At 45.7% G+C, this 17641-nt stretch overlaps 1 protein-coding gene across 3 annotated transcripts in view; it reads left to right on the forward strand.

Annotated features, from left to right (window-relative positions):
- The window catches only part of GOLGA4 (golgin A4), a 2156782-nt gene that overhangs the window by 1709535 nt on the left and 429606 nt on the right, over window positions 1-17641 (forward strand). For all 3 annotated transcript variants that reach the window (XM_069613207.1, XM_069613208.1, XM_069613209.1), the window contains one exon: window positions 5404-5517. In XM_069613207.1, coding sequence (XP_069469308.1) covers window positions 5404-5517 — 114 coding nt within the window. The remainder of the gene's footprint in view (window positions 1-5403; window positions 5518-17641) is intronic.

Here is a 17641-nt window from a genome sequence, read left to right on the forward strand (position 1 = left end):
AATATAAAGGTTTTTATGAAGGTGAGTAACTTACTCTTATTAATAACTATTTTCTTTTATTGCGATGGCTGATTAAGATACTCTGCAGCTAATCATTGCCTAAACACTGTTGTTCTGCATCCAGGAAATAAGGAGCCTTTTCACCATGCAGGTAGCACTCTATGAAAGTCACTGGCGGTCTACTGTTCCATTTCCTGATGTGCAGGAGGTACCAGGATTTGTTTGTTTTGGTTTGGTTTGGTGTGACTGTTACTCTTTTTAAGAATGCAGATCTCTCAACTTTCCTCTTGCCATGCGTGAGTCATGCTGTCCCTTCTTTTTTGGGAGATTTGTGAATTGTTATTTTGGCTTTTCCATTCTAAAAGTCCCAGAACGGTTTATTTTAGCTGATTTCTCAGAAATATTGCTCATGTACATTAAAGTTCTAAAGGGTTTCCTCGATTGTGTTGGAATGCAACTCTTGCTTTTTTTAATGTGGTGCTGTAGTGTACACGCATGTATTATCCTCCTGACATTTTGTTTCTCATGGCAACAAGGTTCATATTTTTATCTATATGTTTTGTCAAACTTTAATATAAAAGGCTTTTTCTTAAACACCTACTTCTGTGAATTGTGTGTTTGACAAAGGCAGACTGTTTCTCTTGAGGCTTGTTGATGGTAAAATCATTATAGTTTTAATTGACAAACAATTCACATTTTCTGGTGTATTTGTTCAATAAACTGTGGGAGGATTTTCATATTCAAGCACAAATTGTACATCCTGAATTACTTTTACTTTGTCTATTGGAGAATCTCTATATCCAGGGCACGTCTATCCACACCAAACAATATTGCTGACCTTTAGTGTATGTTGTTTCTTTTCGAAACTATGGTGTATCTCTCAGAAAGCAAACTATTTGCAGCAGCCGAGGACACAATCGATTTGAATTACAGAATGACAGTTGAGCATCCTTAGTAACAATGGCGTCGTCAACTGCTTTCCTATTTCTTATAACTGCGAACTACTTGGAATACAGTAATGCCTGACATTTAAATTTCAGCTTCTCAAACAAGACTGGGATAGTTCTGCTGAGATATCTTCTGTAATTGTATTTGATATTATTGCTTAGGAATTTCAATTATAAGGCATGCAAAATGATTGCAACAGTGACCGCTTAAACACATGGCAGTACGTTTGCAATATAAACCTGTTGTGAGTGTGTGGGCAGTTATGGAGACGGAACTTGACAGTGTAAATATTGAAGTTCTAAGACTATTTCCCATGTGGGGATTTCTCAACTTAATTCTTTTATTGGTTCAGTGAAGACAGTTTGCTGCTGGATATCAAGTGTGCCTGAAGGTGTGTTGTTTGTAGGGTGCCAGCAGAGTTGTGCATTGTATTTTATGGGGGCAGTTACTTGTAGTCAGGGTGTGAAGTCTTGTAATGAAAGGTCCACAAGGTGGGTTTAGGGACCATACAGTTGTTGTGACTTCGATAACAAAGTGGCTAAGAGGCGGTGTAGTGAGTAATATATTGGGCTACTTACTGTGGGAGGGCCATAAAAGCATTTGTAGAAGATTCAAACTGAGCAATCATGAGGAAGACAAAAACCATGCAGATGTTGACAGTGATAAGTGTGTTATATTGGTGACAGGTTAAGGGGGTCGATTGAGCCTGCATATATGACTTTAAGAAGCTAGAAGGCATATAGGGGATGCAGGTTTGAGCATTTGCAATAGTCATGGTTGCTGAAGACCAGATTTATGAAGGGTGTAGCTGCACAGAAAGTGAGGTGCAGGTGGATCTTGCAGATGCGTCATTGTTGGAATTAGGAAATACTAAGGTTGATGAAGCTTGAGATCGCTAGCCAATTGTACTCTGTAATTCTGTCATAAAGTAGAGAGATAATGGGGCTCAGAGACTGGCTGAGGAGTGGCGTGGGGGCTAGGGACACAAATGGACTTGTTGATATTTGACGTCACGTAGGGGAGTCTGACATCAGTTTTGAGGATTGCGCAAGAGTCAGTATGTGGTCCACCAGTACTGTTTGGAGTTAAAGGAATCTGCATGACTGAAACAAGAGAGTGACAGAGGTGGAGGAAGTAAATGCTAATTTGGGATAATTCAGAATAAAGGTAGTAGTCTTAACCGAAGGCAAGGATGAAGGTTCACAGTATGGTACAGTAGAGGGTCAGTAGTGCATAGTAGAGAAAAGGCAACTGAGTAAGTGGAGAGGAAAGAGGGGTTCAGCTCCATGAATTGCTATGTGATCTCCCCATGGTGTATGACGAGAATAAAGATAGCATGTATCAACGTGCCAAAGAGTGTAGGATAGTTAACTGTATTAATGGGAGCAGAATCGTGCCCTGTAAGAAGGGACAGGGAATGTGAAGAGGTTGGAAAAGTTATGAAGATCATATTTGGTGGATTTTTTGTTCTTTATGGATCCCAGACTGCAGAGGGTTGATGATGTTAGTTGGCAGGATCTTGCCTGAATGTTTAACACATTCATTAGAGCATTTTAGAGAGGAAATGAAAGATGAAAATGGGTTTGCGTTTGAATGGTGTGTAGGAATTGTGAGTGTGTATAGAGCATTCGGATTAAGACGACAGATTTAAAGCAGTGGGGGAGAAAACTGATTTAGTGAGATGGATTGAACAGATCAGCTTGACAGGTGACAGATATTGGGTAGAGCCTCTTATTAGTTGTTTGGAAAGAAGGACATGTGAGGAGTTTGGTGCTCGAAGCATAGAGATTGGTGAGTTGTGTTGAAATGAGGAGTGTGGCATGGTAGATGTTTTGATGGGTGGGACAAGGATGAGGGTGAGGTTTAGAAAAAGCATAAAGAGACCACATGAATCTTGCCAAAAAAGAAAGTGAGAAAATGGTCTATGGTGAGTGTACAGGTAAGGAATGTTTATAAAAGCCTATGTATAATTTAGGGCTCACAGGTCAAATGCAGTCAGACATGGCTCGCCCTTCATCCTTCACACGTTAATGAAAGTCATGAGTATGATTGAAGTGGATAATATTAGAACCGGTCACTTCAGTGGTAAACATCAATCTGCAATAGTAAGCGCTGCATAAAAACAGGAATTATTCATTCATTTATCATGTATTTCATAATATTCTCTAGAACCATAGCCAGGCCTGTATATCTCTGCAAAGATGATTTTTGTTGAAGCATGTCTCAGGTTTTAAATTGTTCAAACACAAATTAATAAGGTTTTTAAAGCAATGTTGACAGGAGTGTTTGTAGGAAGTGCAGACAGTAATGGCCCAAAATGTCACCCTTGCAATTACGACGGCCAAAAATGCTAACTTTATTTTTTTTTAGACCCCCCCCTTACAATATATATATATATATATATATATATATATATATATGTATGGTATGTAATATGATGGTAATATGGGGGGAGTGTGGGGTCTTCCCTGCATATGTAGGTGGTGTAAGGGGGATTTAAATAAAATTAAAAAGTCGGCATTTTCGGCCGTCGTAATAATAGTGGTCGCAATAATCACATAGATCCGTGCAGACAAGTCCCGTTCAGATGATTTTGATGATCTGTTTTTTAATTCGGTGAAACAATCTACCCCAACACAGTTAATGAAGTGATATTAGGCTTAAAGTCTAATCCCTATGTAATGTGAGAAACCTGAAGATGTCTCGCCCACTAGTCCCCCCGGGGATCTATCATCCAGGTGACCAGGGCGCAGCCATCGCTTTTGGATCCAGTTCCTGGGGGTGGACCATTGCAGGATGATCACCTGGATGAGGGGTCTTTGGGGAGTGGGAGTGGGACACCAGATGGTGAGACATGGTATCCCCTTCCCTGTAACCCCTTAAGAACTCAACCTCCAACCCCCTTCCCGTCACAAACACTTTCTAACTGATAGCTCACCTTGAGCGGAAACGGACTAACACCAGAGCCGCACACCTGACATGTCCCAATGCAATGGTCTGGCAATTACAGATCATCACACCCACCTGACTTCCATCACATGTCCCACGAAGGCACACTCCGAAAGAGGCCAAGCACACAAGGAAGCAGCAGTTCCAACATGGCAGTTTAATATGAGGAGAAAGACGGCAAGACCAGAAAGTGCCCTTACCATTTTCAGACCGTTACTTTCATGAACGTTGGGAACTGAGAAACCTAAGACCTGGGATAAAGCTGAAGAAACCTGCATTGTGTGTCGGACATACCCGGGGCTCTCCCGTGTCGATAACCAAGGCGGGGAGGAGTGTTTGAAATGTATGTGACGAGTGATGCAAATATAATTGAAACCCAGAGGGGTGATTGAACCTTGGAGGCCCAGAAAGATATCATAGGCAGAGTGGTGCGGCACCACGTGGGTGCTCATTCAAAGGTCTCTTTTAGGTATGCAACTGGTTGGCAATTGTGAGAAGTGAATTTTGAGATCGAAGTGGTCCTGCAACGGGTCAAGCTAAACCCTGTGCACATTCGAAAGTCTTCGATAGTTTTATGCAAACCGAAATTGGTCTGAGCTCGGCTGAGGGAGACTAATTGTGTGAAGAGGAAGGATCTGAGTCCGACTGAGGGGGATCCGGGGTGAACAGTGAGTCACTGAGGAAGAATATTCTCTGAACATTGTAAAGGGGGATGTGAGCCCGGAAGAGGGGGATCCAAAGTAACAGGCATTGTAAAAAGGGATCTGAGCCTGGCTGAGGGGGATCCATGGTGAAGAGTGAATCACTGGAATGGAATACTTGTGAAAGGAGAAGAACTTTCTTTTTTTTTTGATACATCAGACCCTCTAAATCAAGAGACTTTGATTAGTAAAGAGACTTGGGCACAGAAGGTGCTGATGCTGGTAGTGGACCTGTATCCTTGTGCCGAAGAAGCCAGAGTGTGTGCTTTGTTCGAGTGAACTGTCTTCAACTGCTGGAGAAGGGAAGCCGACGGCCTGAACATCCTGACATATCATTTTGTGAATACTTCTTTCTTTTTCATGAACACTACACCACAATATTTGTATTTAGTGTTAAGGATTGGCAATATTTATTTTTAGTATAGGCCCTTTTATTTTGACGAGACTCCACTAGGACTGCATTATTATTTTTTGATGGTCGTAGCTTGCTCACATCTGTAGATTTAGGATTAGATAGGCGTTATCACACCTTTGTTGAAGTTCAGTAAACACCCTTGAACTGTGATCGCTTGTGTCTGTCTTGCTGTTGATACTGTGCCTTCCTTACAGTAACTGTATTGACCATCAAGAAGGTCTGTTTTATCCATCTTGCAGACTTCATTCAGAGTGCTGCATGCATTATTTTAATGGATGCATTCTGCTTAAAGGCATTACATTACTTTTGATTGTTGTGCTTTAATCTCTTAGTTGGTCAATTCCTGTAGCGTTTTATGTAAGATTTTGATTTTATATTTTGGTTCTGAAGGCTCGAGAGGAAGAAATGACAGCAAAGGTGACAGATCTTCAAACACAACTGGAGAAACTACAGAGTGAATATGCACAAAAGATGTCTGAGAAAGAGAGTATGAGCGGTGAAGAGGTAAATAATCACAAAGGTTTTTCAAAGATACTATTATCATTTATATTAAGGCTTTTTTTATTTGTCCTCATCTGCACCCTTAATGGTGGGTATTGTATTGGAATTTTTAGAAAGCTATAAACTTGCATTTTTTGGAGGCAATATGGGATTGCCATTTCAGACAATCTGTATTTTCCTACCTGCAGCTGTAGTTTTTCAACCAGTGCATGTTATATGCCACCTGCTGGGTCTTGGAATTGGTGAGCTGCATCAACGACTTGTCTGATATCTTTGTCCTACTTATACTCAATGCATGGTTGTTAGAATGTTTTCGAATGAGTGACGATGCTTGGATGTTATCTGAATGTGCTAAATTGTGTATGACAGAGTATGGGTTGGTTGTGCTCTGCGTAATCTGCTTAAAAAGTGGAGCCTTTACGTGCTGTAACAATAAAGCTACAGGTTTTAGGAGTACTTGCTCACTCAGTGTTGAACCTGCTTACCTGCATCTTAATACTACCCCAATGTGTTTGTCAATTAAAAACAGCAGTTGACTGCCGAAATATTTAATCTAGTTTATTTACGAATATCTATTGGTAGTAGTGTTGCAATGAAGAAGATGGCTTTACATTTTCCATACTAGCTGAATTGGATGTCTATTTTGTAAGATATTAAGATTTTGAGCTGTGTTGACATGCACTTAATTTCACATGGGTGTTCACTTTAGAAACGTTTTGTTCTCTGCAAAGTGCAAATCAGTGAGATACACCATAAATCTTAATGATGGTGATCAGAACTAGGGGCTTAAGAAGATTGTTCTAGAATGGGGGGTCTGCAACCTGCAGCTCAATAGAGGTTTTGGATTTTGACTCCGATGATCCCTCACCATTGAGTATGCTGGCTAGAGTTGATAATTATACTCAAAAACGTCTGGAGAGCCAAAGGTGAAAACATCTTTGTCACTCCCTTTATGATTCTAAAATTATTCTCACAGGCAGGAGAGTGATGGCACTACCACCTGGTAATTAATCGAGTGGTAAGGCATAATCCACATGATATTTTAACCATCTCCCCTCCTTCCAGTGCTGATCTGCCTGAATGTATTCAAGTAGTTATTCCAGCTACCAAAGGGGAAGGAAGCCCAATACAGTGACGTCAAGTTATCTCACTCCCTCCCGCAAACTATATAGTGACATTGTGAAAGTATCAGTAATGAACAAACACACAGAAAAATGACGCACTGTTTTATACATGTCAGTAATAATTTATTACGCAGGCTTCAGCTTAAATCATTGACTATGGAGCCAAATCACTTTAAGCTCTACACATTCATCCGAGGTTTTACAAGCCCAAAGCACCTACCACCCCGCTGGTTGTCATGGGTGGGAAAATGGAGGGCACCATTCTAATACATATTTAGCACAGCAGCACTCAGCCAATATGTTTAGAGGTGCTAGGTAACTACTCAAGTGAGGACGCCCAAGGGGTGTCTATTATTCCAGATCGCACAACTGTTCAGGACTGTGTTGGGCCTGATTTGACTGATGGGTCACTGGACCTTAAACCTACCCTCACATGTTCCCTCAGAGGAGGGTGTTGCTTGGACAACTGGTTTACTGGACTGTACAAAAGGTGATGACCTCAGGATTACTAATCCACAGAAAATGAAAGGCTTTTTTTCCCTTGAAGGGTTTTTGACAAATCAGTTTGTCTTCACACACCCACTCTGCATTAAAAAGCCCCTTGTGGTTGGGGGGAGGGTTGCACCTCACTGTTTGTGGTGCTGCAAAAATGATGGGCTAATGGACTCTCACCTCTTTGTTGTTTATGTGCACTGTTACTTCGGACATTGTACCAGTCAGTCTGTCAAGACAATACCCATAGCTCTATTGTACCACGGTCCCGCCAGGAACCTTAATTTGACTAGCCCATAGTTAGTTCACTTCAGAAAGATGGAAGCCACCAAGTTCAACTAGTGTGTAATTGTATGTTGGTGCCTCAACCACATCTGAGGGAGCCCCATGAACCTTGTTGTGCTGGAGCATGTGGGAGTCCTAGTCTTGGGACATGTTTGAACATTTGTTACAGGGCTATGTCTGCTCTGTAAATCTCCCGTTACCTTCTCCCTGCAGTCACCAACTGTCAGTTTGGCTGTCAGAACTGTCATTGGTCCTGTCAGTTGCCACTCTTCTGTCCGCTAACAATGGCTCCTTCCTGGTATCCAGTGGTAGGTTAACAGTCCATGCCGGCAGTCCAATAGAACACAGGTACCAAGGTCTTACAAGTCAAAGGTTAATCCTGTGTCATCCAGTCCTCACATCACCCTTATTTTAGTCTTTTTCACACAAACAGTTTAAAAAAGCAACAACTTCTTTAACATTTGACAATCAAGCTGGGAATTCCTGGCATTCTCAGCAGAATTATATCTCCTGCAATATCATATTGGGTATCAAGGAAATACTGCAGGTCATATATTTTGCTCACTGTTTAAATTCGGCCTTGTTTTCTGTCCTATAGTCAACTGCAATAACACATTTAATGAAGGCAACCAGTAATTTGAGAAGCACTCATGCACTTCTGGTACCTATCTCATAGTGTTCATCAAACAGATTAGGTAAGTGTAGTGAGGAAGACATGTTCTTGGAGTCTGATGGAGGTTGGGAGGTGCAAGGTGAGGCAAGTGTGACCCATTACATAAATGATGGATTTTATACCGTACATCTTGGTCATTAATAATATTCTGACTTTGATTCAAGGACATTCTGGGAAAGTATTCAGTGCACTGCGATTGAATACGTGCCAGTTTCTGTGCATCATCCTTATGTTTTCTCTGTGATAAAGCATCTTAAATATGTAAGCTCAATTCATAGTCAATGCTCCCTTACATAATGTATTCAAAGAACCTACCTGAATCCCAGATTTTACCAGATTGCATCCTTAGCTATCCCCATTTCTAAGTTCATGGGCACACACAGTTTGCCGTGGTTTTACCATAGTCACCCAGGGCAGTATAGCCATTTCCCCATCTTGCTGGATGATGTACACCTTCTCAGGTCTTTTATCTACTGTAGTCGATCTTATGTCTATTCAGTTACCTGTTGTATTTACGTTTTCTAGTGTTTTCTTCCCATGGTTTGCTTCTCGTCTTCCCTTGAGCTGTATGACTTGTGTTGAAAAGATCCAGGCATTTCTGGTAGCAGGCCCTCTGTTCTGGTCTGCGACATATTTTCTGGGGTTGATGTTCTCATGCATTGTTTTGGCTTGCACTCTTGCATTCATTTGAATTAATTGCAGGGGTGCCTTCAAGGACACTGGGACAGACCCTGGGGCTCTGAGTAGAGACGATAGCCGGCTCACCAACAGTGACCTTCTTCAAATGGTGATTAAAACAGAGAAGCCTTTCATTTCCTTCTGCCCAGCAGCTCATGATGGCAAACACATCGCTGAAGCAATGGGGATCCTGCTGGAAAGACTTCTCGACCCTTAAGTGTATGCTCTGTCATATTGTAATTTGGGAGTTGATGGCAATTTAGTTGGTCCTTTGGGCATCCCCTCCAGCATTCCAGGGTAAATCCATTCTTTCATTTTCAATCAGGTAGGGATGAGCTTGTCAACCTTCTCAAAGAAGGGTAAAGCACAGAGTGTCTGATACGTGTCTGTGCATCAAACAAATTTGATCACCTCTGCATTAGAGACGTGGTTTACTATTATTTTACCTTGATAAATCGAGTTTCTCAAAATAAGGAATTACTCATTAAAAAGGATCTCCTAATGGAGTTTTTAAAATAGCCATCTATACCATTGATTCTAGTGGGCAAAATGGCATCACTTCCTGATTGGATTGAGGTACCAGTGTGCATTTTAATGACATCATCTTTAAGGAATCTTATTGCTTAGATTAACCATCATATCACCACCCATGGGTAATACTACTTCACAATCTATTCAACAGCTTGTCTTTGGGGAAGATGTCTTAGCTTGAAGGGTGAAGTGGGTATAATGAAAAGGTGTCTATACTCCACAGATTCACAAACAAGCCTTTTGTTCCTCTGCTGATGTGGAAAGCGGAGTTGCACAAATAATAGGTAAAACTTGACCTGTGATTGCCTACCTGCTGTTGAGAATTCTGGAGGGCCTCAGATCAACTGCCTTAGATATATGGCGATGCTTGTCATTTATTGCCCTGAGGATTCAGTACATCATGATTTCTTTATTTTGTACTAAAATAGAATATACATTTATATTTCTTTAATTTCAGAGGGTGTAGCGTTTCTAAAATGTAATTGCCCCATACTGCTACAGTGTTTGCAGCTATTGAGCCCTAAAATACATCAAGTTGGCTTTATCCTTGATTCCCCTGCCACACCCTCCCCATATATATGATTTGTTACTCTTAAGTAATTGGGAACCTGTTGATTTATGTGGTCTTTAGTTTCACCTTTTGCATTTGTGTTAACCACAGCAGGGTTGAAGAAAGCTTTGGGCTTCAACAATTTCTGATGCCCCTGTTAAAATAACAAACTTCCTACTTAGGGGCTTACCTTTTTCATAATCAAAACTGTAGATTATAATGCCATTTTAGATGAGGTGCAGCTCATACAAAATCTTCTGGGTCCTAAAATGAAGATTTGCAAGGCTTTCCCACTCTTTGCTAAAAGCACAGTCGGTGTGTTCACCTCCAACGTCTATAACCTTTTCTTAAAGTCATTGACATATACAATAAATATGAGTACTCCTGAAAAGCAAACCTAGCATACACACTTTATAGGCAATAGACAGTACTTTGCCCTCATCATATGTAAAGCAGTTCTATGCTTCTCTTTACTGTCTCCTTGCTTAGGTGCACACTTTTATCTTTTCCTGTCCTACACTTACCAGATAACAACATCATCGTTGTAAGGGTGAGACTTTGCTTGGTTATTGTCTGTGTTCCCGATCATTTGGCGACGTAAAACACTGAAAGCCTAGGTCTTTACATTTTTGTATCTTTTATTATGCTTTTAAACTAAAAAATCCACTACAAGCCTTCACCGTTTGCTACTTGTCTTAAAAAGAAAACATTACCATACCACTGAAATCTTACATCTTAATCAAGAGAGAGTAAGAGGGGATGGAAAGGATGGCTTGGTGGGTTGTGATACAACCCATTATTTATTACGTAATGCACTCTTTAAATCATTTCAGAATAATTATAAGTTATATTATATTGAATTTGTATAGCGCCTATTGCCATAGTCTGCTTTTGTACTGTCACAATGCCAGCAATTATCGCTGGTTGACATTCTTACATTTTTGAAGTTTTCTGGGAATCCAATACAGCTTTAATTTTATTGTGTTTCAGTGTAGACTGCATCTAGACTCAAACTTGCCTCTATAACTTTCTTCAGTATGCCGAGCAATTTCTCTAAAAGACATCTGTTCAAGTTACGTTTCCCATTTGAGCCTAACCTTGTTTCAGGTTTGAGTTTTTTTTATCTCCAACATGCTTTATGGATTTCCCGTTCAGATAGACCTTAAGTTGTGCTGGAAAGAAGAGGGCATATTTCACTTAAAGGGACAGCAATTTCTTTTTTATTGAGTCAAATGACTAAAGCGCTTCTGGACTGCTCTGGCATAATCCGGGTGGGGGTGGGGCGCAGGGGAGAAGCAATCTTTGTTCCTTTGTGTGTTATGGGACCCTTGTTGCAGGGTATATGCAGAACCACATTGTGGTTCTGATACTTCAGTAGGTTGGTTACAACAGTATTCGGTAGGGCACCGTGTATTTGTGGGCCTGATGGTTTTCGGTGGGCCCGTTCTATGGAGAAGAAATTCAAGAGCCCTCTCGCCTTCAAGAAACAGCGCCATGCTGGGTCTATGCGATTTTTCAGGGTGTCCCAGTATTCAGATGTTGCTCATACAGGATCTATCGTAGGTTTCCTCAATTTTTTCATCTAGCATTTTTACCTTTCTTGACATGTCAATTACTTGCAATTCAAGTGCGAGGAGGGTGTCTTTGGATTCAGTAGATAAACTTCGAGGGGATTGGGTCCTCCGACGTATTCCATATCTAATCACCACAGCTGTGCTGCTTCGGAAAATCTTTCTCCGTCCTGCGTCGATGATGTCGATACGCCGCCCTCGAGGACCTCCTCCGACGGCCGACGTCACTGGATGTTATAAGTAGGACGCACGACGCCCGTAGCCTCAGTTCCGTATTTTCCGCGAACGTGTTCGCTTAGGAGATCTCGGCGCGCCTCGGCTCTTTGGAGTTTCTGTTCTTTATCGGTTCTTCGAACCTGTTCGTTTGTGAAGTTATCCTTCGTGATGTCTACCTTGTCTTCCACCCCGTGTCCGGGCTTCAAGAAGTGCGGGGACTGCGGGTCCAAGATGTTGGTGACAGACTTGCACAACGCCTGCCTCTGGTGCCTCAGGGAGGCCCATGACACGGATGATTGTGTCGACTGCCAGTCGCTTACGTCCAAAGCCTTGCGGGAGCGCAAGAAGAAACTGTCGGTAGGTAAGGTGTTCAAGCCACGGAAGTCGAGGTCTGCGGGGCTTTCGACAGACGATTCGAGGTGGGACTCTCCGCATCGTCGTTGGAAGTCCAGTGGGTCTCGGTCCCGGAGTAGGTCCGGCCACTCCTCTGCCTCTTCGAGGCACTCCCGGAAGCGCCGTCATCGGTTGCCTTCCCCGTCCTCATCCGAGGACTCTGCCCATCGGCGGGTCGCTTATCCCACCGAGCATGCGACGCCGGAGGAATGCGCTTCCTTCGGTAAGAAAATGCTAGCGATTCTCGAATCGCAGGGCTCTTGTCCGTCCGCGCCTCCGAGTGGGGTCGGTCGTGATCGGTCGAGAGACACCGCTCGTACGCCTTCAGGCACGATTCGCGGGAAAGGTCCCGCTCGGACAAGGGAAATTGTTCTCGCCATGCCCGTTCCAGGTCCCGGTCCTCGACACGCTCAAGGACGTGTGAGCCTGTGATGTCTTCGAGGAAGACGTCGACACCTGTGGCGCCGAGGTCGTCGAGGGACTCTCTCGAGGCTCTGCCTCCGAGGAAGTCGTCGACACCATCGGCGCCCAGGATGTCGAGGGACACGCTGGGTGCTCCGCCCTCGAGGCCTGTGTCGATGCCGTTGATGCCATGTTCCGCGTCAAAGCCGATTCACTCGACGCCCTCAACGCCTTTCGAGGCTGTTTCGACGAGGCTACCCCAGGGCACGGTGGAACCCCTAGAAAGGCTCTGGCCAAGGTCAAGCATGGCTTTGTTCCCCATTCTGTGCCCTCTTTTCGCCATCTTGAGTACATTTTGGAGGTGGATGAGGGCTCTGATGATGGCATGGTTCCTGATACGGTGCCAGACGAGATTCTCTTGGGCCATAGCCAAATTGAGGACCTGTGTCAGTCACTGCACGACGCCAGTGGTCTGGACACCTCTCCGGAGGTGGAGTTTTGAAGGCCTGAGCCTGGCACTCATGCCGACTCCTCGTACTGGCGCCTTATATCTAGGGTCACCGAGTACTTGGGGTGGTCTGCTCCCCCAGGGGATTTTCTTCAGGATGACCATACAGATATCCTCGACCAAGGTCCACCAACTGACCCGGTACTGCCGTTACATATGGCTCTTCAGAGGAGGGTGGCGGCGGCTTGGACTGGTCCGGAGAGTCTCCGGGCAGTGGGCAAGTCTTTGCCGCGAAAATACCGCCCAGCCAGTAGCGACCCCTGCTACTTGGCCAAGCACCCCACTCCGGAGAGTTTGGTGGTGCAGGCACCTACGGCCCTGGCAAAGCAGGCGTCGTATCCTACCATCCCTCCTGATGGGGACGACAAGCGTTTTGTCGGTTCGGCAAAGAAATTGTTTTCTTCAGGGGGTATGGCACTTTAGGCGGCCAACTCCGTATGTGCCTTGTCACGTTTCACGCACACTCTGTGGAACTGTGTTTCCTTAGCGGCTGAACGTATTCCCGAAGTGGACGAACGGGATGGTTTTCTTGCTATGGTCCAGGATGGCAAGGATGCCATGTGTGAGGCTGTTCAGTCGGATTTGGACATGGCAGATTGCGTCAGCCGGTCCATGGCGGTGAGCACCGTAATACGCAGGTTTGCGTGGGTGCAGAAGTCGGGGTTTGCTCCTGATGTGCAGGCCCGGCTCCTCTACATGCCCTTTGACGGGGAACATCTTTTTGGCAGCAAGGCTGACGAGAGCCTTGAGAGGTTGCAGACCTCCAAAGCTGCAGCGAAGTCGTTGGGCGCTGCAGTTCGCCAACCTGCGCCTTTTCGTCCTAGGGGACAGCAATGGAGGGGAGGTTCCTTTTGTTATTACTCATCCTTTGGTAAAGCGAGAGGAGCTGCCAGTCAAAGGGGCTACCATACGAGTGCCAGAGGTGGAAAACAAGGTACTCGAGGTGCCAAGGCCATTCGGGCAGTTGCCTCTTTGCCCTCAGGTAACGCCGCAACCGCTTCAGCTCAGTCATGAGGCCATGTCCCATGGTTCGCCGGTTGGGGGAAGGCTGGCGCAGCATCTTGTAGAGTGGCGCACCATTGCTTCAGATGTGTGGGTTCTGGAGATCATAGCCCACGGCTACTGTCTTCCTTTCCGGCAGAGGCCTCATGACAAACCACCAGGGAATCTCTCTTTGAAGTGTCCGGATCCGCTCCTTGCGCAGGAAATTCAATCCCTGCTGGAGAAAGGCACATAGAACTGGTGCCTGTAGCGGAGAGGAACAAGGGATGGTATTCCCCTTATTTTTTGATTTCCAAGAAAGATGGGGGATTGAGACCCATCATGGACTTGCGCGGTTTGAACCAACTCCTCAGGAAGGAGAAGTTCAAGATGGTTATTCTCTCTCGAGTACTCCAGGCCCTTCAACATCAGGACTGGTTGGTGTCTCTCAACCTCAAGGACACTTATTTTCATGTGCCGATCCATCCGAAGCACAAGAAATACCTGAGGTTTGCGGTTGGTGACTCGCGCTTTCAGTTTCAGGTCCTGCCGTTCGGATTGACCTCCGCCCCGAGGATTTTCACCAAGCTCATGGTCGTGGTGGCAGCGCATCTCAGGAAAGGGGGGATTCACGTCTACCTCTACCTGGACGATTGGTTGATCAGGGTGTGCTCTCCCGAGCAAGTCCTGGATCATCTGTCCGTCACCTGTCACTCCCTCCACAAGCTGGGCTTCTCCCTCAACTTAAAGAAGTCCCACTTGACGCCAACTCAGAGGCTTCAGTACATCGGAGCAGTGCTCGACACGTCCCTGGGGCAGTGTTTTCCTCCCCAGGTGAGGGCTCATCACATTCAGCAGATGGTGCACAAGTTTCAGCTTGCCCAGCGTTCGAGTTCTTGAGATTGCTCGGCCTCATGGCATCCTGCATTCTTCTGGTGCCAGAGGCCAGGTTGCGGATGAGATCTTCGCAATGGGCACTCAAGCTCCAGTGGTCTCAGTCCTCCGGCAGGATGTCGGGCCCTGTTTAGGTGCCGTCCTCGGTCGCCCAGGACCTTCTGTGGTGGGCCGTCGAAGGCAATCTGATGAAGGGGGCTCCATTTTGGCTACCCTGGCCGGAGGTGACGATTGTGACGGACGCATCCCTCACGGGATGGGGAGCTCATGCCAACGAGTTGACAGTCAGCGGTCGTTGGTCTCCATCGGAGTCCAGACTCCATATCAATCTGTTGGAGCTGAGGGCCGTCAGGCTAGCCCTGAAGGCTTTTCTGCCGACTGTGCGGGGGAAGAATGTCCCGATTATGATGGACAATACAGTGGCCATGCACTACCTCAACAAAAAAAGGGGGGGCAGGGTCACTCCCGTTGTGCAGGGAGGCGATGGAGCTCTGGTTCTCGGCAATCCAGCAGGAAGTTTCGATCTCGGCAGTTCATCTGGCTGGAGACGAAAACGAGACGGCGGACGCTCTGAGCAGGCAGAGCGCGATCTCTCACGAGTGGGAGTTGACTCAGGAGATGCTCCTGGAGATCTTCCCCCTTTGGGCGACCCCTCAAGTGGATCACTTCGCCTCCAGTGTCAACCGGAAGTGCGAAAGGTTCTGCTTGCGGGAATTTCCTCCAAGAGGAGCCTTAGGGGACGCGTTCGTGGTGGAGTGGTCATTCCCACTGCTGTACGCGTTTCCTCCAGTCCCCGTCATCCCGCAAATACTGCAGAGGTTACGGAGGTTCGGTTCCCGGATGATCCTCATTGCTCCGGCATGGGCCCGGAGGACGTGGTACCCGGACCTTCTCGACTTGTCCATCTGCCCTCCACGTCGTCTTCCCTACCGAGACAATCTGCTCTCACGGGAGGGGGGTCAGGTTCTCCATCCAGAGGTCAGATCCCTCAACCTTCTCGCTTGGTTTCTGAAAGGTTGAGGTATAAGGATTGGGACCTCCCTGAAGACGTGATGGAGGTGTTGCTTTCGGCCAGAAGGCCCGCAACGAAGTCCCTGTACCGTTGCCGTTGGCGAATGTTCTGCGACTGGTGTAGGGTTAAGAATGTGGATCCGTTTCCATGTGACATTCCTGTGGTTCTGTCTTTTTTGCTTTCTTTAGCCCACAGTGGCTTGCAAGTGGGTACCGTTAAGGGTTACCTGGCGGCGCTGTCCATATTTAAGCGCTCGTCTGAAGAGTGTTCTTATTTTAAAACCCCTTTAATTTCTCAGTTTCCAAAAGGGCTCACTAATGTGTTCCCTCCATCACCTTTCCAAGTGCCCGGTTGGTATTTGAACATTGTCCTCAAGTTTCTGATGGGTGCTCCGTTTGAGCCTTTGCATTCGCGCCCTTTGATACTGTTAATTCTTAAAACTGTATTTTTGGTTGCGGTCACTTCTGCTCGCAGAGTGAGTGAGTTACAGGCACTTTCAGTCAAGCCACCCTTCACTGTATTTCATAAGGACAGGGTTGTTCTTACAGTTCGTCCTTCCTTTCTTCCGAAGGTAGTGTCGGAATTTCATTTAGGCCAGAAGGTTATTCTTCCGGTATTTTATCCCCCTCCGCATCCTGATAAGGAGAGGAGAGGCTCCATAGGCTCGATCCTAGGAGAGCTTTAAGCTTTTATATTTCACGCATGTCCCGGGTCGGAGTGGACGATCAACTCTTCATTGGTTTAGCTGGAAAGCGTTTGGGACAAGCTGTGACTAAGCAGACTTTGTCTCGCTGGATTATTCTGGAAATTCCTGAATGTTACCGCTTGGCGGGTAAGGACCCACCGGTCGGCTTGCGGGCCCATTCTACCAGGGGTATGGCTGCCTCTACTGCCCTACAGAGGGGCGTTCCTATTCATAACATCTGTGATGCAGCTACCTGGGCTTCGGTCCATACTTTTGTACGTCACTACTCCCTCGATTCCATCTGGGGGCAGGATCTGGCCTTTGGCAAGGCGGTCCTTTGCTCCGCAATTTGATTGGGCATTCTAAATTTCTGTATTCTAAATTCTTTTCCCACCTCCTTGCATTGGTACTGCTTTGGGAGTCTGTCATAGATATGGAAAACGTCGGAGGACCCAATCCCTTCGAAGAACAAATTACTCTCTTACCTGGTAACGTTCTTTCGATGGGATGGTCCGACGACGTATTCCCTATCGCTCCTTGCCTGCCTTCCCCACTACAGAATGTCTTATGCGATTGCAGCTTACGTTTCCGCAAGGCTTTGTGTGGTCAGACTGGCAGAAGACTGGTGCCACACGTTCTGGGAAAAAACTACAACTGAGGCTACGGGCGTCGTGCGTCCTTATAATATACAGTCCCGTCGGCCGTCGGAGGAGGTCCTCGAAGGCGGCGTATCGACGTCATTGGCGCAGGACGCAGACGCCGAAAGATTTTCCGAAGCAGCACATCTGTGGTGATTTCTGTCATAGATATGGAATACGTCGTCGGACCATCCCATCGAATAAACGTTACCAGGTAAGAGAGTAACTTGTTCTTCTCAGCATCCCCCATCCTGGAAGATACTGTCTGAAGATCGTGACGAGGAAGGTTTGCATTTTGCCTTCCCTGGATGCAAATCATTAATGGCCTTCAGCACATCTGTAAGTGCGGGAATGGTAGGTGGAGGTTGGTGGCTATTTGTACTAACTAAATATATAGAAGCTTGTGCAAGGGTAGATTGAGCCACTGTGCATTGGTTCATCTTTTTCACCTTATCTTTAGCCATGTTTAGGTACCTCATAGTCCAGGGCCAGTT

This window comes from Ambystoma mexicanum, chromosome 5p (genome assembly GCF_040938575.1).
Source record: "Ambystoma mexicanum isolate Mex_15411 chromosome 5p, UKY_AmexF1_1, whole genome shotgun sequence".
NCBI lineage: Eukaryota > Metazoa > Chordata > Amphibia > Caudata > Ambystomatidae > Ambystoma > Ambystoma mexicanum.